The sequence below is a fragment of the Theobroma cacao genome, chromosome 8 (genome assembly GCF_053813885.1).
Source record: "Theobroma cacao isolate CCN51 chromosome 8, ASM5381388v1, whole genome shotgun sequence".
Lineage (NCBI taxonomy): Eukaryota > Viridiplantae > Streptophyta > Magnoliopsida > Malvales > Malvaceae > Theobroma > Theobroma cacao.
Window position 1 is genome coordinate 4,315,642 of NC_142646.1, and position 23,139 is coordinate 4,338,780.

At 35.1% G+C, this 23,139-nt stretch overlaps 4 protein-coding genes and 1 pseudogene across 5 annotated transcripts; 3 read left to right on the top strand and 2 right to left on the bottom strand.

Moving 5' to 3' along the window:
* Positions 1-10,868: 10,868 nt before the first annotated feature.
* Positions 10,869-12,045, bottom strand: LOC18591962 (uncharacterized). Its single transcript, XM_018125331.2, has one exon. The coding sequence runs from the start codon at positions 11,878-11,880 to the stop codon at positions 11,044-11,046; it is 837 nt and encodes a 278-aa protein (XP_017980820.1). The 5' UTR covers positions 11,881-12,045; the 3' UTR covers positions 10,869-11,043.
* Positions 12,046-12,787: 742 nt separating this feature from the next.
* LOC18591963 (uncharacterized) lies at positions 12,788-13,571 on the top strand. The gene is made up of 3 exons (XM_007018412.3): positions 12,788-12,933; positions 13,027-13,312; positions 13,456-13,571. The coding sequence occupies exons 1-3, from the start codon at positions 12,828-12,830 to the stop codon at positions 13,505-13,507; spliced, it is 444 nt and encodes a 147-aa protein (XP_007018474.2). The 5' UTR covers positions 12,788-12,827; the 3' UTR covers positions 13,508-13,571.
* A 2,129-nt stretch (positions 13,572-15,700) lies between these two features.
* LOC18591964 (uncharacterized) lies at positions 15,701-17,079 on the top strand. Its single transcript, XM_007018413.3, has one exon. The coding sequence runs from the start codon at positions 15,832-15,834 to the stop codon at positions 16,924-16,926; it is 1,095 nt and encodes a 364-aa protein (XP_007018475.1). The 5' UTR covers positions 15,701-15,831; the 3' UTR covers positions 16,927-17,079.
* A 46-nt stretch (positions 17,080-17,125) lies between these two features.
* LOC18591965 (NADH dehydrogenase [ubiquinone] iron-sulfur protein 4, mitochondrial-like) lies at positions 17,126-19,550 on the bottom strand (annotated as a pseudogene). Its single transcript, XR_016027933.1, has 5 exons — positions 19,353-19,550; positions 19,104-19,192; positions 18,438-18,568; positions 17,863-17,892; positions 17,126-17,465 (listed from the first exon to the last, which is right to left on the bottom strand). The product of XR_016027933.1 is annotated as an NADH dehydrogenase [ubiquinone] iron-sulfur protein 4, mitochondrial-like (transcript).
* Positions 19,551-19,849: 299 nt separating this feature from the next.
* On the top strand, positions 19,850-22,971 carry LOC18591966 (exocyst complex component EXO70I-like). Its single transcript, XM_007018415.3, has 2 exons — positions 19,850-20,826; positions 21,371-22,971. Exons 1-2 carry the CDS (start codon positions 20,047-20,049, stop codon positions 22,709-22,711), a joined length of 2,121 nt encoding a protein of 706 aa, XP_007018477.2. The 5' UTR covers positions 19,850-20,046; the 3' UTR covers positions 22,712-22,971.
* Positions 22,972-23,139: the final 168 nt, after the last annotated feature.

The window sequence follows — 23,139 nt, forward strand, 5'->3', positions numbered from 1 at the left end:
TTTTTTTGTTTTGATTTAATTTACTTCCATTAGAATATTTCTATGCAAAATAATTTTTATGATTCTTTTGATGTTCCTTTTAATCATCCAAAAATAGATATGATATTATGAGTTATCTAATATTCTGAATGATTTGAAAAAGTGATTTCTTATTTAGTGCTGCAAATATGTCTATGTTAAAATTAAACAAATCCAATTCTATTGAACACATCAAATATATTTTTACTGGTATTTTTTTTTTCAGGTTAATTGAGAAAGAAATGAAGCAAGGAAAAGGAAGTGAAAATATTTTTTTAGCACTTCTGTTCCACGTATTTTCCGTAGTCTCTGGTAGAATATGGTTGACAATATTACAGCTCGAAATGGACGCGAAGCATCCGAAAGAGAACCAATCTAAAATTCTGATGTTGTTGGCTAGTAATTTAATGGTTGGCATTGTCATCGGTTTGTTTCTTCCTTTGATCATTGCAACTGGCCTTGTTTCACTGTCGTTTTTTTTTAACTACCCGATGCCGCCTGAAAGTGAGTTAAATAGTAGTGATAATGCAGAGTGCAAAGAAACTAGATTTCCAACTTGGTTTACTGCATCTGCATGCATCTTATGTTGGATCTTGGTTCCAATACCCTGGAAGCTGCTAAATGATTATTGTGGAAAGCTTTTGAAGCATCCAGAAGAAAATGCATTCCTGGCGTTTGTCCAGCTTGCTTTGTATACCTTAGGCTTCACCTATTCCCTTGTCTTGGTTTTTTATTTTGGATCCTGTACCGTTTTTGATGCTCAAAAGAATGAAATTAGGAAGAAATCCTTAGACACTACAAAGATTTCTCCAATTTCAATATCTGAAAATGGAAAGAAATCTTTAGAGGCTGTAAAAATTTCTCCAATTTCAAATATTGAAATTGGAAAGAAATCCGTAAACACTGCAAAGATTTTTCCAATTTCAGATATTGAGAACGTTCAACCCAAATCGTGAAAGGTATTGGCAAAGGAATGGAGCTTGGAGAAAGTTAAGCTCTTGAAACCTCTCTAGTGGGTCACTCCCTTTTCCAGTGCATTTGTGTTATTTTCTATATTCTTTTAGGAAACATGATTTGTTACTTTAAGAATAATATCCGGTATCTTCACTATTATTTTTTGCTTCCTCGTTTCTCTCTTTTTCCAATCAAAAGTTTTTATTTTGATTTTGCTTTTTTAACAATTAATAACTCATGATATTAAAGGTTAAACAATTTTTATTTGAAAAATGTAATCTAAGACAGAATAGGGTTTTTTTTTTTTTTTTTTTAAAAAAGATAAATTTGGAAATTGATAAGGTCATATTAACTTATAAGAACTCTTGTTGAAAGATAAATGATTGTGTTCAATCCAGTCATCAATTTTAATGAAGATAAAGATATGGCAATGGACTACAAGATCTTTTTCTAAGGTTTGTTGAATTAAGCAAGAATTTTGCTAGAATCAAGGGAGAATGGTGTACATTTTATATTTGACAATAACTCTGGAAGTGGGCTTGTTTAGATTTTGTTTTGGCCTGTGCTCCAAAAGTGCGAGAGAGGAGAAGGAGCACGTTATTTTTTTTAATTTCATGATTTATAAATTTAGACATTGAACTGATATCTAAGATTTCTAGATTTAAGTTTTAATTCTTATTTATTTTTCTTTATTGTTATAGATATGTTTGAATGGTGGAAGCATGATCTTGAAGTTTATGACACTAATAGAAAGCAAATTTTCGATTGTGTCTGGGGATAAATTTTTGTTATTATATCTTAATGTATATGTATTGAGATAATATTTCTTGTACTCACTAGTTGAAGCTTTTGACCATTGATGTTTCGAAAGAGCAAATCTTATTAAAGTTGGACACTTGATTATCTTGGCAATTTTTTTTTAAAAAAAATTGGAGTTGAAGTGATATAAGTTTCAACTAAATGAAATTCGGATTGAACTTTGATTTTTATCTTTTAGGCCCCTTTTGGATAATACTTTTGTTTTTTTATTTGATCTTTATTTTGCATTCATTTTTAATTGCAAAAAGAAAAAAATAAAAAATAAAAAAATTTTGGTTATCTTTTCATAAAAGTAAAATAAAAAACAAAAATTCAAAAATAAAAATATGGATAAAAATTTTTAGTTTTTTTGTTCTAATCACAAGTGATGTTATCCAAGACGAAATCAAGTTTTGGGAAGCCGCAAAGTTCTAATCCAAAAGATTTGCTACTTAATTACAATTTTTTTAGTATCTTTTTTACAACAATTGATTTGAAAAAGAGATATTCCTTTAATTTTGGTTTGTACTGTTTTGCTTTATTTAAAAAAATTTATGAGTTATGATATCCGAAAAATTTTGCTCAAAATGAAATGTAGCGATTTTGGTTGAAAAATTTACTAAAAAATTTAAATGAGAATGAATTCGCTCATAATTGACCCTGTGTGGATCACGTTCAGAAAAGATTATGTGGAATGGACAGGTTTTGAGTGCTCAACTTTCTAAACTAAGGTAATTTCATATGGCCTTGATTGAATTAACATGGTAAGCATTCCCTTGAGTACACTCGAATATCAAATCATATTATAATTCTTTTGACTTAGTACTTTTTTAAACACTTATTTTGGAACATCGATTTAGATAAATAAGAGTTAAAATTAATGCTACTTTTTTAAAGCACTTGTTTTGGACCATGTTTTAGATAAATAAGTGTTAAAATTACTGCAATTAATGGTCATGATTCTATATCTGAAATCCAACTGTTATTAGTATATTTCTTTTAACGGGATAATAAAATGGATTCAAAGCTATATATTTGTTCAAGTAAAAAAATGAAGTTGTTGTTAATTCCACAATTGCTATCAAGCGAAAAAAATAGAAAACAAGTGGTTTCATTAGTGATCTGCAAAGTTGCTAATCGTGGTAAGTATTTGGACCAACTTATTTGACAAAACAGCTAAAAAATTATATAAATATTGATACATTTCAAGAAAATATCCATATATTTAAAACAAAAATGATTAATTATTTGAATAAAATTATTTGAAAAAATAGTGAAAAAATAATATTTTCAAAGTATAAGTTTCGATACATGTTGAGAAAGTATCAATACATTTAAAACATAAACCATTATTGATACATTTAAGACAGAAACCATTTTGATTTGAAAGTATCGATTGCCTAGCAAAAAAATATTGATACATTTAAAACAGAAATCATTCTATCTCGAAAGCATTGATATCGAGCAAGTAAGCATCGATACATCATTCGTATCATGCATCAAGTATTGATGCCATCTTTCAAAGTTTTGATACCTTTACTACTCGTGAGTCCATAGTCAAAAGTCAAAGTCACAATATCGATACTTAAACAAAGAGTATTGATACATTTAAAGCAGAAATCATCTCTCAAAGTCTCGATATATTTGCTACTCGTGAATCTATAATCAAAAGTCAAAATCCAAATATCGATACTTACACAAAAAGTATTGATACAGTTTCAACAAAAAGTATTTTAATTTAAAAATATTGATACACGCCATGTAAGTCTTAATACTTATGAAACTCAAGAGACAAAACTATTAATATCTAAGTGAAAAGATTTGACTCAATGGCTCCCAATGACATCCATGCTATAAATTGAAGTTCAAACTGGATTTCACATGTAATAAGACTCTGAAAAACATTCATTGAGTAAAGAATGAAAATCATTCCTCAAAATCATCAAATTCCTCTCACGCTTTTATAACTTCTCATTGTATCAATTATTGTGCTTTGACTTCCTTTATCTTTTGCTGATCCATCTTGTAAACCTCCGGCACTCACTTAGCCTATTAGCCTTTTAGAGGCACTGAAGCTTTTTTCTTTTCACTCATTGTGTTGGATTGAAGGTTATACCTTAATCTTTAAAAAATAGAGTTGTTGGCTATACCTTAATTATAAGAAAAAACAATGGCTTTAAATTAATTTCTATAAAAAAACTGCAAAAGTGCTGGGACACGTGACCAACACGTGGTCAATTAAAATTTATAACACTGTACAGATTTGTATGATTTTTTAAATTGACATAATAATAATATATCTTAGAATTCAGATAAATTTAAATTTAAATAAATATTTATACAAGTGAAAATGATTCAATTGAAATTAATGTAATTAATCCAATTATTAGTAGTATCATTTTGTAATATTTGTCCAAAAAATTAAAAACCAAAAAGTTGGAGCTGCTGACCAATTCTCCAAGTACACTTAAATATCAAATCAAACTAAAATTCTTTGACTTGGTACTTTTTAAAAAGATTTGTTTTGGAACATCAATATCATGGAAAAGATTGAGAAAAAACTAACGCAATTAATTGTTACGATTTTACATCTTAAGTTCAATTGTTATTTGTATAATTTTTGACGGATAATAAAATAGATTTAAAATTATATATTTACCCAAAAGAGTCGCTGACCACTTCCATAGTTGCAGTCATTATTTAGCTCCCCATCAAGCGGAAAATGGAGAAGTGGTGGTTTCAGCAGTGATCGGCAATTTTGTTAACCGTGATTGTGTTTTTCTAGTTACCAGGTATTTTTCTTATTACTTTGATTCAACTTTCTTCTATTAGAAATTTTTTTACGCAAAACAATGATTAAGATATGCAAGTTAATTCAACATGATTTTATGATTGTTTTGTTCTTTCTAATCATCCCAAAATAAATATGGTATTATGATTATCTACTCTTGTGAATGATTTGAAATAGTAATTACTTATTTAGTGTCACGACCCGGTACTCCCTTCGAGTTCGTGACAACCGTCGCGGTATCCCGATAGACACTCATTTTTCGGAATGCCAATCGGGACTTCACAAGGCTTAATATCAGTATCTCATTTCTCCCGTGAGTAACCGTTGCCGAAAATCATATTCTAGAAGATTTTAAGCTGTTTCTAATTCAAAACAAATAAAATAATAATTTTCGTCTCACAGGGGTATTTTAGTCATTTTTCTTTAAAAATTTCGAAACTGATTAAAATATAATATACGAGTACAAAACATATAATTCATAATCAAAAGTGAGTTTTAAAGTCTAAAATCTTCATTTAAAACGAAATTTCGATTATTTGGATATAATAAGAAAATAAAAGAAATGTTAAGTAAAATATTTTATTTTTTTATAAAACAATATTTTTAGAGTTATTCATAAATAATTTTTGTAGCGTAAAAGTTAAATAAATTCATACATATTGTAATACAGTAAGTTAAAGTATTTAATTTAATTTACAATAATAAGTGGGCTCCCGAATAAACAAAAGTAAAAAGAACTATAAACTTACAGTTTGAAGAATGCAAACCCAACGGTAGTCCTCGATGAGATCAGCTATCTACAGTCTAATCTGAACTTGAAATGGAAGGAAAGGAGGGTGGTGAGATTATAAAATCTCAGTGAGTAAACAAATATCATTCAAAAGATCTAAAGTCCGAGTAAAAAGAAACTATTAAAACATTTCATCCAAATAAGTTTTTCATAACATAAGTATTCATTTCATTTAATAAGTCAACATGGCTTATGAGTATTTTAAAAAAAAAACTTAGCTCCTGCCAAAATCATTCTCGAGGATACCTTGACCGAGGCATCTTACCGAGTCTGTCAAGACTGTAAAAATTTCGTATACATGAAAACATATTTTTAATTTGAAAAACACAGTCGTTCCTTAGCATTAGCGGAATTCATTGTCACGAGGTGGTTCGACGTGATGTAGACTCTAACCATACCTCAGAAGATACCATACGCGCCTCTCCGACCGAGATACATATTTATATCCGGATTCCATGCCCCTCTAATAGGCTAGTCCACAGAATCCGCCCACTACAACAAGCTAAACCCACCATATAATAAAATTTTAACAGTATGACAGGGCTAATATAATACTACCCAACCTGTAAGGTTAAAATAAAACAATTCATACAATTCATAAAACACAGCCCAACCAGTCATGCCAACACAATAACAATATAACATAAGCCATCAATTTTCAATCATAAATTTACAATATACTAGTGGTCTCCAATTACTTTATTTTCAAAATCGTTATTTCGTTTCAAGATAATTTATAAAGTCTTTTCATTTAAACATATTTTGTTTACAAAACATAAAAATTTACCATTTGAACTCATTGTCATAAAATTCACCAACACCGAATAAAAACATACTTTAGATAATTAAAATAATGGTAAAGTTACTCACAATGTCTAGAGTGGGGATTTTCGAAATACTCAGACTACTGGTCCTCGGGTACAATTCTTTTACCTTTATCTGAGGACTCACCACCTTGACGCAATACAAAATCGAGAAATTCACCACATTGGTACTAAATTGAAATTAAACTAATTTAGACTACTAATGCATAATATGGAATGCAAAATGTCCGATTAATCGCTTAAATGTAATATTCGACCTAAGTCACACTATACTCAGTCTAATCAGCTAAAATCTCTAATTTAACTTCAAATCAATTCTTTTCACTTTCTACACTCCAATTATACCTAAATTACCTCAGTAACTATGAATGAGATTCAATTTATTAGTCTCGGGTCAATAATCACACATGTCTATACATTGAGCAAAAATTCAAATTTTCACACCAAAATTTTCCATTTAATTTCTAGTCTCACCAAACATCAAATATCACCAAAATATCATGAAATATAATCAATTTCAGTCTCAATATTCTCCCTAGAAAATTCAGCCTCTTATGAGTAATGAGAGAAAATGAATTTTTTTCTAGTTGTTTTGTTTCTAAATATGCTAAACTAACTAAAAACATTAACATAACTTAGAATCAAATCAATCCAACTTCATTCTCTCTCCATACTGATTTGGTCAGCCATGAATTTACCATGAAAATATGAAATTTAATCATGAAAAATAAGGAGAAATGCATGGGAAAGGTAGATCACAAGTCAAAATCAAGAAATTTTACCTTTGATTGCTTGATTATTTGAAATCCCACACTTTTTCTTCAATTTTCCCGCCTAGGTTTTGTGTTTTTCCTTTCCTCTCTTTGTTTTTACTATGGCCAGCCACATGAAGAGAAAATGGGATAAATATGGGCTAATTTTTATGAAAAATAATAAAATATCTTTACTTAACACATGTCACATGCTTATTAGTCTATTTTTCTTTTTTTTATACTTTAATAATTATGCTTCCATTCTCCACCACATAATTAGTCAAAGGTCAAAATGAGGATAAGGGAAGATCATGTGCTGGACAAGTGTTATGATGGTGGAAAATTACGATTTTGCCCTTGAGGTGATAAAATTATCATTTTACCCCTATGCTTCGAAAAATATCGAGATTACAATTTTTCACTTCTCAACCTCAAATTATACTCCAATAAGTCAAATATGATCAAAATCTTTAAAAAAATTTTCATTTTGTCCTCGAGTGGTAAAATTACCATTTTGCCCCTAGATAGCAAAATTTTCAATTTGACTCCAATTTGATCATCGAACTCTAAATCACCATTTTAAGTCATTCTAGGACTTTAAAATTCTCAATTTCACCTTAAATTCTCTATTTGATCTAGTTCGAAGTTTAGTTCAACTTAGTTATACTGATAAGTACACTACCGACTTTTAACGATTTTCGAGGTTTTCCTAGCATGCAAACATACTATCCATCACATGCATGTCATGACAAGTATTTTATAAGGTCAGGCTTTACATTTAGTGTTGCAAATATTATTTCTTCTAAATCTGCATGTTAAAATTAAACAAATCGAATTCTATTAAACACATAACTGATAATTTCTTTTTCAGGTTAATTGAGATAAAAAAATGAAGCATGAAAGAAAATTTCATGAAGTGATTTTTTTATCACTTGGGTTCTACCTAGCTTCCATATTATTTGGTTCAATGTGGTTTATGATACTGCCCAAAATGGATACGAAGCATTTGAAGGAGAGCCTAGGTCAAATTCTGTTGGTGTTGGTCAGTTATTTTATGTTTGGCATTGTGGTTGGTTTGATTCTTCCCCTCGTCAGTATGATGGGCTGCGCTTCACTCACGTCTTTGTTTAACTACCCAAGTGAGTTATATAGTAGTGACAATGCAGAGTGCAAAGAAACAAGATTTCCTGTTTGGTTTACTGCTCCCGCATACATCTTGTGTTGTATTTTGATTCGAATATCCTGGACGCTGCTAAATGATTATTGTGGAAAGCTGTTGAAGCGTCCAGAAGAAGATGGATTCCTGGTGGTAGTCCCGATTATTTCTTATTCCTTAGGCTTCACCCATTCCCTTGTCTTGGCTCTCTGTTTTGGATTCTGTATCTTGTGGGAAATTGCAAAGAAATCTTCGAAGTCCGTAAAAATTTCTCCAATTTCTGATATCGAGAGTGTTCAATCCAAATAGTGAAATAGTCGAATTTTCTTCAGGCCCCTTTAGTAAGCTTATAATAATGCATGTGTTAATTTTATATTTTCTTTTAATAAACATGATTTATTTTACAAAATAATTTTTTTTTTCTTCAACTTTGCTAACCTTAAACATTACCCGACCTGCCTCCGTTGTTTTCTTTTTCTAATTCCTTTATTGCTATGGTATCCATTGTTTACTTATTCTTTTGATTTAAATTATCAAAGCTACACTTCTTCACATAACTTCAATAGTTTTGATTACAAACAAGACAGGTAATTTATTACAAAAACAAGTTCAGCATAAAATGCCACAAAGATACGAAATTCTAAATAATGTTATTAAAAGGACAATATATATATATATAGGCCTTTTCTAGTTGCATCTAAAAGCAAGTGCAAGGAGTGCATTCATTCCAATCTCAGCTTGCTTCCAGCAAATCTGCAGACAAACTTTTCCACTTCCATTTTTTCAATTCCAAAATTCTAGTCTAACGTAGTTCGGAAATTAGAATCAAATTAACTTATATCAGCTCTGTTCAAAAGATGAATAATTGTGTTCAATCCACTCATCATCTTTGGACTTGGGGGAATGACAAATAAGAGGAAAGCATTGACCATTATCAAGTTATGGTGGCAAGCTCTACAAACAAAAGCTTAGAGAAATCTCATATGTATCATTGATTTGTGGGGAAAAAGAATTTGGGTGCGGGAAACCCTTTCCTATATCTGCAACTGATGAAAACATGTATTTGTCGATTTCAAAAAACAATGCAGTGAATACCAAGAGGGAGGATGGCTTTGCTGCTTTAGAGATGATTTGCATGCTAAAGCTTCAGTTCTTACCGTCAACTGAAGTTTTCCATCACTGAAAGCTCATCTCCTATCAAACTCTAAAGTAGCTCCAATGTTGTTCTTTCACGAAACAAAATAGCTCCTATCAAAACTCTCAAGTAGCTATTGTTTTGGAAAAAGAAGGTTCAACAAATCCATTGGTTCACAGTAGCTGCTAAATAACCAACATCTCCTGCACGGTTTCCCCTTAAAAAGCCATCCACAATCAACAACCCTTCTTACACATGCGCAAATCTTATGTGTTGGAACAAAAAAAAGTAGAGCAACTTCTACAAACTAGGTGATGGAAATTTCCATTTTCTACACCACGATATATCAAAGTAGGTAAATATGTTCGGCAAGCATGAAATTTGATCTTCAAATCATCTAAATTTATTGCAGTTACACATTTATTACCTTAATTAGCACAGTTGTGTATTCTTCACATGATGGAATTGCTGAAACATCCTAAAAGTCATGAATCTATAATGCACCTGATAATTTTAATCAACTCTGTCAAAAGCTTCTAAATCCTCTTTTTGACTTGGATGGCTTAATTTGCAGAATCTATGCCGTGTTATGTGCACTTAAGATATCATGTCTGTTGATCATAACTTAAGAACAACATTCTATAGCCACATTTAGTGGTTGATGGTGTTGGAAATGCTCTCAAATTTAGTAAGGCCTGATACCGAGTTAGTTTGAAAAGCATATGCAGGAAGGATGTTAAAGAGCAAAGCAGAGAATGCAAGACAACTGATAAGAATAACTAATCTGAACACTGCAGAATAACTAATGGGAACATGTAAAAACAGTTCAACTTTAACAGTCATAGAATTAAGTCCCTTGCCTTGGGTCAAAGGTGCATCTATGTTACCCACAAGTTTTGAAACAAGGGAAGGATCTGGAAAAAAGAGGTGCTTTGTTTAACATTGAAAAATACAAATGAATACTGTAATGTCAAAAGTAGAAACAACTAAACAAGCTTACAGAAATGCAATTTTCAGACTGATTCTCAACATTTCTAACACAGAACCTATAATGCTTTCTTCATCACAAACCTTTAGATCCTTAACTTGTATTTGTCTGCTGAAATAATCACTACAAAAGTAAAAGAGATATTCTTGGTACAAACCTTATTTGTTCCCAATAGGCGCCACATATCATTGCTCTTTCGTATTTAAGTAAAACAGTCATGTCAATTAACCAGTCATGCCATTTGCTTTCCAGCCCTAAATGACTGAAGAACCCATAATCCACATAATCCTTTGCGGTAACCCCAGTATCTTTTACAGGGAGACAAAGAATGGTGGCGTCGGTTGATCCCTCATTTTAGACATCATTCAATTACCTAAAATATGGGAAATTAGTGCTATACAAAGGTTGCAAAGCAAAGCCCTCAGCAGATTTTACGTCAGCTGAGTGCCACACATTAGCAAACCATTGCATAGGTTATATAATCTTTCATCACAGCCAATCATTATTCATTGTTTCTCAATCATCTACTTCACAGTTCACACCCCCTCCACCTCCCCTCCTTTTTAAAAGGCCTAGTGCTACTTTAATAATATCATTAAACTCCAACATCACAATTTAAAATATTCAAAGCAGTATTAAATTAATGCTTCCACTCGCCAAGATGCTCAGTAAATTATATACTAGTAATTGTTTTAACTATTCAATTTCAATCGAAATTTCAGTTTTGAAAATCAAAGCAATGTATGACAGAATTTCGCATTTAAAGACAGAAGGTTTCATCAGTAATTACCAAATCAAATCCCATCAACTTAAATCCTTGGACGAGCAACTCGCGCTTTAAATTCCACCGACATTTCCATCACTAACTTCCCCTTTCTTGACCCAAACCATCCCTTCATTTCTCTGATTCCGCTCTCTACTCCTAGTAAATTTCCCATAATGACTCCTATTCAGCTCCCTATTGCCCCCACGGTGATTGAAATTTGTATTCTGGCTCCCGTATCTACTATGATCCCCCGTCATAATCTCACCTTTCATTGACATTGCTCTAAATTTCCGTCCAATCTCCATCGTCCGATCCTCCGTTCTAGTTATAATCCTCGGTTTGCATTCTGTCCTCGCCTCAACACTCGCTTGCCTCGGTGCGTGGACTTCTTCTCCAATCACCTCCTCCTCCCGCTTAACATTCTCCACAGTCGCAGGCAACGGCGGGTTCACAGCAGGTCCCACCACTCCCTCCTCCATATTCTCTGCTCCAGCTTTCTGTTTCTTCTTGTCCTTTTTCTTGCTTTTCCCTTTCTTCTTCTTCCTGACCTTCAATTGCTCGCCTTTCTTCTCCTTCTCGACGTCCTCACTTTCCTTAACCGCAAAACCTACCGCGATTTCCGCTTCCTTGGACTTCCCTTCGGCAACACGCTTCCCATTCTCCCGATTACGTCGACGAAAATGCCCATTTTTACGGTTTTCTCTTCCATCTACCTCGTCATTAACTCGCTCTTCAACTTGTTTTTCCTTTTCTTCTTGTTCTTGTCGCGGTTCATCTTTTTCTTCCTTTTCCTTCTGCTTTCGCTCTTGCTCTTTGATCCATCTTTCCTGCAATTGAAGGAGAGTAACGTAATTTGAAGGAACGGAAGGCAACTTTTTCTTTCCGTTGATTTTCTCAGACTCCTCCATTGAAGAAAAAAGAAATAATCACAACAGAGAAGAGAAACAGAAATTTAAGCCATAGTTATATAAATCATAAACAAAGATAAATTAAACGAAAAGTATTTTGATTTCATTCCTTGCTGAGAAAGGAAAAGAAATGAATCAGAGGACCGACCAGCGACACTTTCAGGTACACCTTTTAACTGGCGATTTTGGGAAGATAAAATGGCGTCGAATTTGTCATGAATTACGGAGTTGCCACTGTAGTTAGGGACTAAAAAGAGTAGTGGGGCCCATGCACGAGGACATAATCCGGGAAAGGTGATATTCGGGACAAGTCAGGTCCCTCCAATCGGGTCTTCCACTTATTCATCTTTTAGACTTATTACAGAAGCCCAAATCAGGAGAACTTGGCCCATTTCTATAACTTTTTAAGGCTGTGGGCCGCATAATTTTTTCTGATTTATTTTTTACTATAAAAAAATCAATATGATTATGTTTTAATTTCCTTCGATAATTCGAATTTCAAAGTATAAAATTGACTCTATATTTTAACAAAAAAAAATTATTATTCCATTCAAATTTCCATCAGATCTAATTAAGTCCAGATTTCATTTTTATTTTTCTTCAATATTGATTCCTTGAGCTACGCTCCTAGTAAATATTAAATTCATTTATCAAGTACATACTCCTGTTATTTGATTGGCAAGCTTATAAGATGGAGATTACGGATGGTAATTATTGTTTTTCTAAAAGTGGTTTGCGAAAAACGCTAGAATTGATCAAATTGTTGCCACTTTTATCAATACAAGAAGCCTCAAAGAATAAGGCCTAATTAGACTTTCCTTGAAACTGCACACGTTCATCCTCCACTCCCCTTTCCTATTTAAACTTCAAATCCTTGCATGCATTTGTATTAACCCTCACAGTTCCATCATATTCAGTTTGAGAATTATTTTTTTTTAAATAACAAAATGAATCGTTCTGATAGTAGCAGCGATGATGAGCATGAGTATTCTCAAAACCACCAGCCCGCACCAGTGAATTACGCCTACGCTTCTCCGCCACCTCCACCTCAAGGTTTATCAATGTTTAACATTTATTTCAATTCAAGTTCTGGTTTCATGCATGCTTAAGATAAATTTTTTTTACCTTTTGGGTGTGGAAAATCAGGTTATCACTCACCCCAGGATCAAAATACAAATAGTCAAGCTCTTTATTATCCTCCACCAGCACAGGCTTATTGTCAGCCACAGCCAGGCCATCCTCCTCCGATTTATGTTTCACCACCGGCGTCAACTCCACCAAGTTATCCTCCCGTAGGCTACCCCCAAGCTGCACCTCAACCTCAAGCCCAGCCTCAGACTATAATTTACAATCAGGCGCCCTCCGGCCCTCCACAACAACAACAGCAGCAGCAACAGGAGGAGGTTGTAGCTGTTGGCTGCTTGGAAGGATGGTGAATCTCTCTCTCACTGTTAATGTTACTTGTCTAAAGTAACTTCATGCAAATTTTTTTTTGTTTTTATTTTTTTCGTAATAGTGCATTAATATTTTTAATCTATTTTTACAAAAATTTACAAAAATTTTTGTGTTTTGCAGCCTTGCTGCTCTTTGCTGCTGCTTCATTTTGGATCGATGTTTTGAGGAGTAAATCAGACAGATCAATTCTAGGTGCAGCTCTACCATGTCGTCTCAAATAAAATTGGACATGCTTAGAGGATACGTTGCTTTATAAGAATAAACCACTGGAATTCATTTTTTTTAATCTAATGCTTTGTAATAATTATTAGTTACCCATGAATAACTAAATGTTAGTGACAAAGCCTTAATTGTTTCAAAATTTATGAATTGTTAATTTTGTTTGAAGTTAATAAAAGTATATTTAAGTTAACCTCAAAAGATTCGATACCGCAAAATTATGTTAGGCATTTTCAAAAACCAAAAAAGAAAATTAATTTGTTGCAAGAGCTTGATGGCACCATATGTGTTAACTAATGCTAGCGAATATATATTGATAAGTTGCTGATTTTCTCATTAATTAAGTATAATTTTCACGTGATCATTGGAATTAGGCAGGTGATCATGGAATTATCAAGAATTTTGCTGGAATCAAGGGCTAAATATGTGCATCATAAGATAGTGTTTGACAATAAATGAAAAGGATTCTGTACTCCAAACAACCAATTTTCACCTTATAGGAGAGGTGTGAGTACAATTTCCTTTGAAGGGTATGCCCCCATGAATGAAATTTTTCTCAAGTAATTAAAATATAAAATAAAACAATTGATCCCATCCAATCGGTATTTACAAACTCATCACACCCCTCTGAAGAGCGAAAACACTCATACTCAGGTTTTTTTTTTTTAACAAACTTGCTTGATGGATTTGGATTCAATGAAATGAAATTCATTTTTTTTTGGTGTGAATTAAGGTTATTGGGAAATTGGAGACAACTTTAGAATTAAAGAGATCTTGGCTTGATGGTTGGGTGTGGTCTTTGTCTTTGGTCTTGTAGTTTGGTAGGAAAAAAGATTGAGATGCTGTGGTCGATGGTAAAGGATCGGAAGTCGATAATGATAGTTTATTATTAGTGGAGCAAAGTCGAATTATATTAAGTCTTATATCTTCTAAATTTTTGTTATTTATTTACAAAGGTATTTAAAATTTTAAACTTATTCATTAATGAGGTGATAATCTTTTATTCATTGATAATGTATAAAAAAACATAATAATATCAAATATAAAATTTATTGTTTTCTTAGACCAATAAAATTTGAATTTTATCGACACCTCTCTTAAACCACATTTAAAACTTTTATATAAAATAATATTTTTATTCAACAAATTAAAAATCATCAGTTTAATTATCTATCATTATATTTAATGTAAATTTAGTACTATACTATAATAACACCTCGAAGTTGTTCCAATAGCTTCAAGCTTCAATTTTCATTTTGGTAGAACATTTGGTTTCCACTTTCCGCAAAAGCTCCCTCCTCCAATTTTGAAATTCAGAATGAAGAACCTTAAAACGCATTCTTTACTTGACAACCAAGAAAAGCTGTCACTTTCGGGTCTGATCACTAGCAGCTCGAGAGGAACTTGATACCATCTCCACTGCTGGACCTCTCAGGGAGCTCAAACCTCTTGACGTGGCAAGCGCCAAAAGCACCGTTAACGGCAAAAGAAACAATAAAGAGAGCACGCTTTACAAGGCAAAGACCACGTTTTATCAAAACTCTTGAACAGTCAGCCACCTGGACCCCTCTGCCTTCTTGCAGTAGTGAAAGTTTAACCTCCCAATGTTCACCCCTCCAATCAGACTCTAACTCATCCGTTGCATGCAATAGACTACGACCAGCGGACACGTGGGCGAACTCCAGAATTAACCGACCGGATGCAAAAGGGGGTAGTGTCGTAATATGGAAAGGCCAAGGACAAAAAACGACCAAACCAATCCTGATAGGTGTAGCCACGCATGGCCGCCAACGCCACACGCGTTGTAACCAGAGGGAGCTTTTGATTGGTGTAAGAGCGGTTCAAGTTGAGTGGGGATCAAATTCAAGGCTCGCTTGTCAAAACTTTTCTATTTCCTCCTATTGATTTGTTTGTATCCTAGAGTTTTTGGTTAAAGTATGATGTGTTAGCGTGCATGGACCCACTCGCTACTGCAAAATCCCACTTGTCCGTATCTCTAAGCCCCTCAAACACGTACCCATCATACAATATCCAAATGTCTACGTCTCCTGCCTCCTTGTTTCATGTTGCCTTGCACTCATTGGCTGATTTCTGCTCTTTAAAACCACCGCCCCCTTCCCCCCTTCCCCTCAAAAGCCTATCACACCTCTTCACTTCATAATCTATCTTCTTCTCCTCTGTCTCACAGAGTACTCGAGACACATACTCTTTGTTAGAGGTCTTACACTTCAACATTCGGTTCAATTTTGGGTGAGAAAGTGAGAGGAAGAAGGCGCTATGATTAAGACGTTGAATCCTTACTCCACCACAGCTAAAACAGCTGAAATTATGTCCAGGTACAGGCCTATAGCTCCGAAACCTGAGGTGCCTGCAAACTCCTTGAATGAGAACTCAGCTATGTCTCAGAAGATCAGGCAGTCTCCTTATCTGAGGAATTTGTGGCCTCAGCTGCAGGCTAGGCCTACTAGGACTAGGAAGAGAGGTAGAGCTGCTTTATCACCACCAACACTCAAGAGAGCAAGGACCCATGTCCTAGGGCTTTCTTCACCCAGTCCGGTAACATCCCCTGCTAAAAACCTCTCTTTGCAAGGTTTTTCTCATGGGATTCCTCAGCTTTCTGTTCCTAACTTTGTAAACACTGGTGGAGGCTTGGAGATTTCTTGTGCACCACCAGCAAGTTTGGTGACGCTTCCTCTTCTTCCATGTCCTCCCTCGGGTCCGATTGCTGCCAACAAGGCAACATTACCTGCACTCAATTGCATGGAGCCTTGTGGAGGAGAAAAAGTGATAGATTTGAACACAGTGGCTGAAATTCCAGAGGAGAAGGATCTGTTGAAGCAGCTCCAAGGTCCTGTCACCAGCGGCGTTATAGCACCTCAGCCAATTCGACCAGTGGGTTCCAGCATCAGTGTTGGATGCATCAGTGAGGACCCAAGCCTAACCCCACCAATGCAAGTTCCAAAGAAATCAGAGGAAGTTGAAGAAGAGGTCGAGTCCGAGGCCTTGCCGGCAGTGATATCTGACTCAAACAACAAAGTTAGACTGGCAAATTCTGCTTACAAAGAGATGGTGGGTCAACCAGAGTGTCCATGGCTGGATTCTATGGTAACAGTTGAAGGAAGAGCAGGAGGCAACTCATGCAAGAGAATCTGTGGGGAAGTGATGCTTCATCTATCTGATTCGAGGGTGCCAGTTACATCAAACCGGTTTTCATGCTGGGTGAGGATTGATTGGGGAAGTGATGGGAAGAAAAGCTCAATCAATGCCTTCTGCGATGTGATCAGATTATCATGTCAGTCAAAGGACTACCTCTTCACATGGAGGTTCCATACCCACAACAGGGAAGCAACTCACTCGAGCTGCAACGTTTGAAATTTGAAATGTACACAGCTCTTTACTACAAAATGCACTTTAGCTAGTAGTATATGCATAGATGATATATATATAAGTATCAAGTATAGTGTAGTATAGTAGTTTTTGTCAGCATATTTTGTGTAGCTATATATGCCAAGTTTACTCCATTTACTTCTTAAACTTTGTGTCTGGATGCTTGCAACTTGTTGTAGCGGCCCCAAGAAAGAGGTTAGAAATAGTCAAATAGGAAAAATATTGGCAGAATTGATAATCTTTACTTAAAAATAGTTCTGCTGTTTGCCTGTTACTGTATATCATTTCAAAGCAAAAAAAAAAAAATTATATCGTAGAAATGTAAGCTTCTATTATCTGGCAATTCATAATTTGCTCTTTAGTTTCTTTATCACTCTTTCCATTACGCGTATGATGTACCAGAAGCGAAGTACAATATAAAGTAAGTACTATGATAAAGCTCTGACAAGTCATATCCTCACCGGGTAATCATCTTCACCATTTGGTGGGCCCTTCCATTTGAAATTGTCTGCATATGACTTAACCTGGAATCACAACAATGAAAAACACCAATCTCCCATGTAATAATTCCTTGAAAAATGTACATAGCATAAGAAATGATTCTCATAAACATTCCTAGTAAATCCTAGTTTCCTTTATCTGTGAAGGGGGAAGGCATTGAAAACTGCATGGGTTTAACGATGAGAGCAGAAGGCAGAAGCATCCTAGATACTATGGCACTTTGTCCTGTTTTCATACAAGTTAATTAGCCAGAAATATGGGGTAAAAAGAAGAAGAAAAGAGTCCTCTGTCCAATATAGAGTTCAGTGAAAATGTCCCTCAAACCAAATATCCGGGCTTCAACGACCAGGAAATATTTTAGCTTGTCATTGAAAATAAAATGGTAACAGGCAAATAAAAGAAAGTAAAGAGAGTCAAAACCTTGAGAAGAGGTGTATGTCGTTTCTTGACCTGTAGGGAAATATGATACGTCAAAGATTACACAAACGAAAACGTAGTTATGACATCTAAAATCACTATAATTCCAATAAACTTGTCTGTGTGAAGTTAAGTGTTTTGGAGAAATATAGATCGAAGGCACTACTTTAGGATTTGACAGGCAGCTGACTTCCTTAACTTGAAAGTAATAACTGCTCTGTCTATAATGCGTGCAGAAGGGTGTATGATTCAACCAATTTATTCATGGCATTTGGTTTAAGACTTTTACTATTTGGCAGCTTCCTCTTGCTAGGTTAGACAAGTGTAGATTCGGTAGAAAATATGCGGTTGAGACTACCAAATGTAACAAGCAGGGTATTTAACAGGTTGAATTTTATTATGAGAAACTTCAAAAAAAGGAAACAGAAAGGGAGAATGATGCAGTTGTTTGTTAATTCGTGGATTGTATTCTCTACTTTGCCATGATTGAAAAGTAGGATGGAAAATGAACAAATGTTCTCAGATTCATCCAGTGATGCCTGCACAGAACAACTAAAAACCCCAAGGCAGGCACATACTTCATATTCCCAGCCATATTTCTCAGCGAATGCTTTTGCAGCTTCTTCACTATCAAATTCAAGTCCAGCCTCACCAACATTGGCATACGGATCTCCTGTTGATGTCCAACCCATTCAACGGATTTTCCCACCTAAAGAAAATGTCAATGGAAGGAAATGACTACTCGATGTCATCAAACTAATGTCAATGTTTCTATTGTCACAGCGGAATGCAGAAATGTTATAAGATTGATCACAAAAGATACACGCATGTTATAATATTTCTTCTTAGTTCTGACCACAACAATAGATTGAAAATTCCTATATTATCATTCTTTTTTTCTTATGAAAGGAGAATTTTCATAATGATAAAGGAAACTACAAACATCACAAAACTTCCTTATATTATTGGTCATAATGTGCTGTCACTAAAGTCTACTATGTTCCTGGCTTTGAGATAAATTTGATATATTCTCAAAATGGAAATTGATAGTATCAGTGGCCCTGGAAGTGACAGAGAATAAATTAAGCGTAGCAACATGTACCAGAAAAAGATTGCCTAGTTTTAAGAAGAACAAGAAAATAGAAGGTAGGTAAATGTTCAAGTAATTTGTTAATGGTAGAAAGACTTTGATTCCCAATAAGTATACAAGAATGGAAACATAGTAAGGGTAATTGGTAAATTACTTCTGTGTTGATAAAAAATTGATCTTCCATTTTCCAACTTTCCCTGAGCCCTGCTGTGATGCAGTTCGAGCAGGCGAGTAAATTAGAACCTGGCATGCATAAAAGGAAATAACATATAGTTAATAGATGACCTGGTCTCCAAAGGAAAGCACTTCAGTAACAGGGAATCAAAAATTACTCTATAACATGCAGGCATTCTGCAAGATTTTCTTATCAAAAGTTAAATATTCAAAAGCCAAAGAGGTATACCCTTCGTTTTAGGTGCTGTTCGGGTATCCCAGAGACCATGCCAACCTCACCAGGCTTCACCCCCAGTTCCATCAAAGCATCTGAAGACCAGCATCTTTTCCGAGAAACTAGAGCAGGACAATGAGCTCCAATTAGATCCCGACCAACCTGTTGCACTAAACCCGCCAAATTTTTTCTTGTTTTAGTTCTTCCTTTCATTGATTATAGACTGTTAGAGGTTTATAAAGTCGTTAAACGCTGACAAACGAGAACTAACTGGAAGTTTCGCGCTTTGTATTTTGGATTCGGGCAATTGGGCCACACTCTCTGTCGAGTGGAGTTCGTTGAAATATCGGGCTTCACGTAAGCCCATTATGTGCGTGCTTTGATTTAAAAAAAGGGTAAAAACCCAATTATGCCTTTCGATTTAGAGTCTGGACTGATTCCAAGCACACCGGCCGAACATTCTTAGATTTTCGCTTGCACGTTTGTCCGCTTCGAATAAGCGAATGCCATTTGTTCTTGGTATGTATCGAGATGGAGTCTTCGTGATTTACCCTTTTCTCGTCCTGTTTTGCCATCTCAACTTTGTCCTCTTCATTAGTTTATTAGAGTTTAGAAAAGCTTGCACGCGTCTTCGATCTTGCAATTTGCTCTCTCTGCTCTTCTTGTCAGTGCATTGTGCTAGCCTGCCAGTTCGTGAAGGACAAGATCAATGGCAGCTAACGAAGAGGATTCAACGCTTTTCAAGCTGGAATTCGCGTGTTCGGATTTGAGAACACTCCTGCAATCATCAGTTCAAATGGAAAAAAGCCTGGAAGAGATGGAGAGGAATTTTGATTTTATAGATGAAAGTCTTTCAACAGCTGCCAAAAGAGTAGCTCCTTTGCAGTCCTTGGCTATGGCTGCTAAGGCTCTCGAGACCAGAATCAATAGAGCTGTCTCTCCGGCTCTTGCTCTCCTCCATAGTTTCAAGCTCTCTGAATCTCTCCAGAACAAGCTTATTGAACTCTCCAACAAACTATCCACTGAGAAAAACCCGAGAAAGAGGCTTAAAAAGCTGCTCAAATATGTTGAATGTGTTGATCAGCTTAATGCGGCCATTAACTTAATCAGTCGAGACGGTGAACCGATGATTCAGAAGCTTCAAGAGGTGGTGGAATTCTTGAGCAGGACAAAAGCCGCGGATCAATATCGAACACAGAGATTGAAGGAGACTTTAATCACAGTGAAAGCTTTATATGAATCTGAAGTTGATGACATGAGGTTTGATGGGTTGCTTGATGAGGCTTTACTAAACCTGCAGGACGAATTCGAGATTATGTTACAGAAAATGAAGCATCAAAATATAGGGGAGCAACAAGCAGATAAAGAAGCTGATCAGACGGTGGTTTCTGACCTTGGCACGGACATGGAGATCCAAGTTGTCAGGCGAATTGCAGAAACCCTGGCTGCCAATGATTGTATGGATATCTGTATTGATATCTTCGTTAAGGTAGGCTTCTTGCTTTCAAAGTTTTCTCTATAAATTTTAGTACTTTTCCCGATGTTAGAACTACAAGACAGTAGTTTCTCCAAGAAGTGATGAAATAGTTTTAGATTTTTTTATCCGGTAGATTATAACTAGCACAGCCAACCAAATTTCCAATTAGACCTCCAAAATTTTGTTAGAATCAGTAGGAAGTTATAGAACTAACGTTAATTCTTTTCAAGAATATGTGCTGCTCTAAGCCGTATCAGGGAAAAAAAAGCCAAAAACTAAACGGTACTAAAGAAAATGATTCAAACAGAGAGGAGTTTACTCTAATTTTCTAGGAGTTTTACATATTATCAAACGGATTGGTACAAGCTAGAAACTGAATTAGGAAAACAGAAACTATAAACAGAGATGGAGCTACTAACTGGAATCTTATTGGGATTATGGATAGAGTTTAGTGCAAGTATGATCTAGGACAAAAAGTTATCCTTGAGATTCTGTGCTTGGTAGACAATTTTATTGTTAGATCCTACAAATTGAGACTCTTTTAGTTGTTCAACAGGTAAGATACAGAAGAGCAGCAAAAGCGTTGATGCGATTAAACCCTGATTACTTAAGAACATACACTCCGGAAGAAATTGATGAAATGGAGTGGGAGAGCCTGGAGACAGCAATTTCTCTCTGGATCCAGCATTTTGAACTCGCACTTAAAACAGTGTTTGTATCAGAAAAAAAACTTTGCAAACAAGTTTTGGGAGGACTTCCGGAAGTGCTTGTGTGGCTAGAGTGCTTTGTTAAGATTGCAGATAAAATCATGGCCGTTTTTTTCCGATTTGGGGAAGGCGTTGCAAGGAGTAACAAAGAACCACAGAAATTGTTCAAGCTCTTAGAAATGTTCGACTCCTTAGAGAAGCTGAAAGTCGAATTTTCAGAGATTTTTGAAGGTGAATCAGGAGCTGATATTTGTATACGTTTTAGGGAACTTGAAAAGCTACTCGTGCATGCTTCAAGCAAAGTATTTTGGGAGTTTGGCCTCCAAATTGAAGGCACTTCCGATGGTTTCCCTCCACCGCAAGATGGTTCAGTCCCAAAACTAGTGAGATATGCTCTCAATTACCTTAAGCACCTGACCACGGAGACGTACAGTGCATACATGGCTAAAGTTTTTCGGACAGAACAAGTCTGGAAAGCTGGTATCTTATCAAAATCTGAAACTGATGAAAATTTACTCCAGGATGCCATCTCTAACATCATGGAAGCTCTTCAGAGAAACATCGAATCTAAAAGTTCACGTTACAAAGACAAAATTCTCACCCACATATTTGTCATGAACACCTACTGGTACATTTACATGAGAAGCAGAAATACAGAACTTGGGAAGCTTTTAGGAGATCAATACATGAAACAGAAATACAAGACGGTTGCTGAGGAGTCAGCTTACATGTATCAAAGGCAAGCGTGGGACCCTTTAGTAAGGTTGTTAGAGAAGGAAGATCTGATTGAGCAAGACAATGACAGCAGGGGAACGGGAGCTCTTGCAAGAGGTAAAATGGAAGCATTTTTCACTTGTTTTGATGAGATCTCACGAAGGCACAGAGGGGGTTACAACATTCCTGATGCTGATTTGAGAGCTCAAATAAGGGAAGCAACAGTGAAGCTGGTGGTTCCTGTTTACAGTGAATTCTTGAACGCACACTCAAGCTTGTTGCCTGTAAAATCTTATGTTAGTCCTGAATCCTTGGAAAGATTGCTGGCTCAGGTTTTTAATGGAACTGATCCAACGGGCAATGGGAGGCTGAAGCGCCGAGATTCCAATAATAGAGTTCCTGGGAGGAACTCGGTTTCTGTGGAGGGAGAGTTCAGGAATCCAAGGCGATCCAGATCAAATTCCATCGATGTATGAATCATTGAATGCTTTCTACCTTATGGTTTTTCCAACCTTAAAACTGTTATCATGTTAAAAAGCTTGAGTTGAGGAGGTGAAACACCTAATTAGGATTGCTTCCTTTTTTATAATACAGATGTAATTTACTGATGCAATGCAAATGTACACTGAATTTTATAGAAGAATATGGTCAAGTGGAACCTATCTTTGAATATAAAAGTTGATAATTAAACAAGATATGGAATTTAGAAAAGAAGACAACTTCATAGCTTCCGTTATGATGAGATAAAGCTTTTTGCTATTGTTACTATTACTTAGTCCTTTTACTAACTACTAAAGAGAACAAATTTATTTAACATTCAATTTTTTGTAGAACTAGTTTTCTTCGTTCTATCCATATTGAACTCTTTTCAGTTTTGAGAGGCCCAAACTTTCAGAAGCCCAAC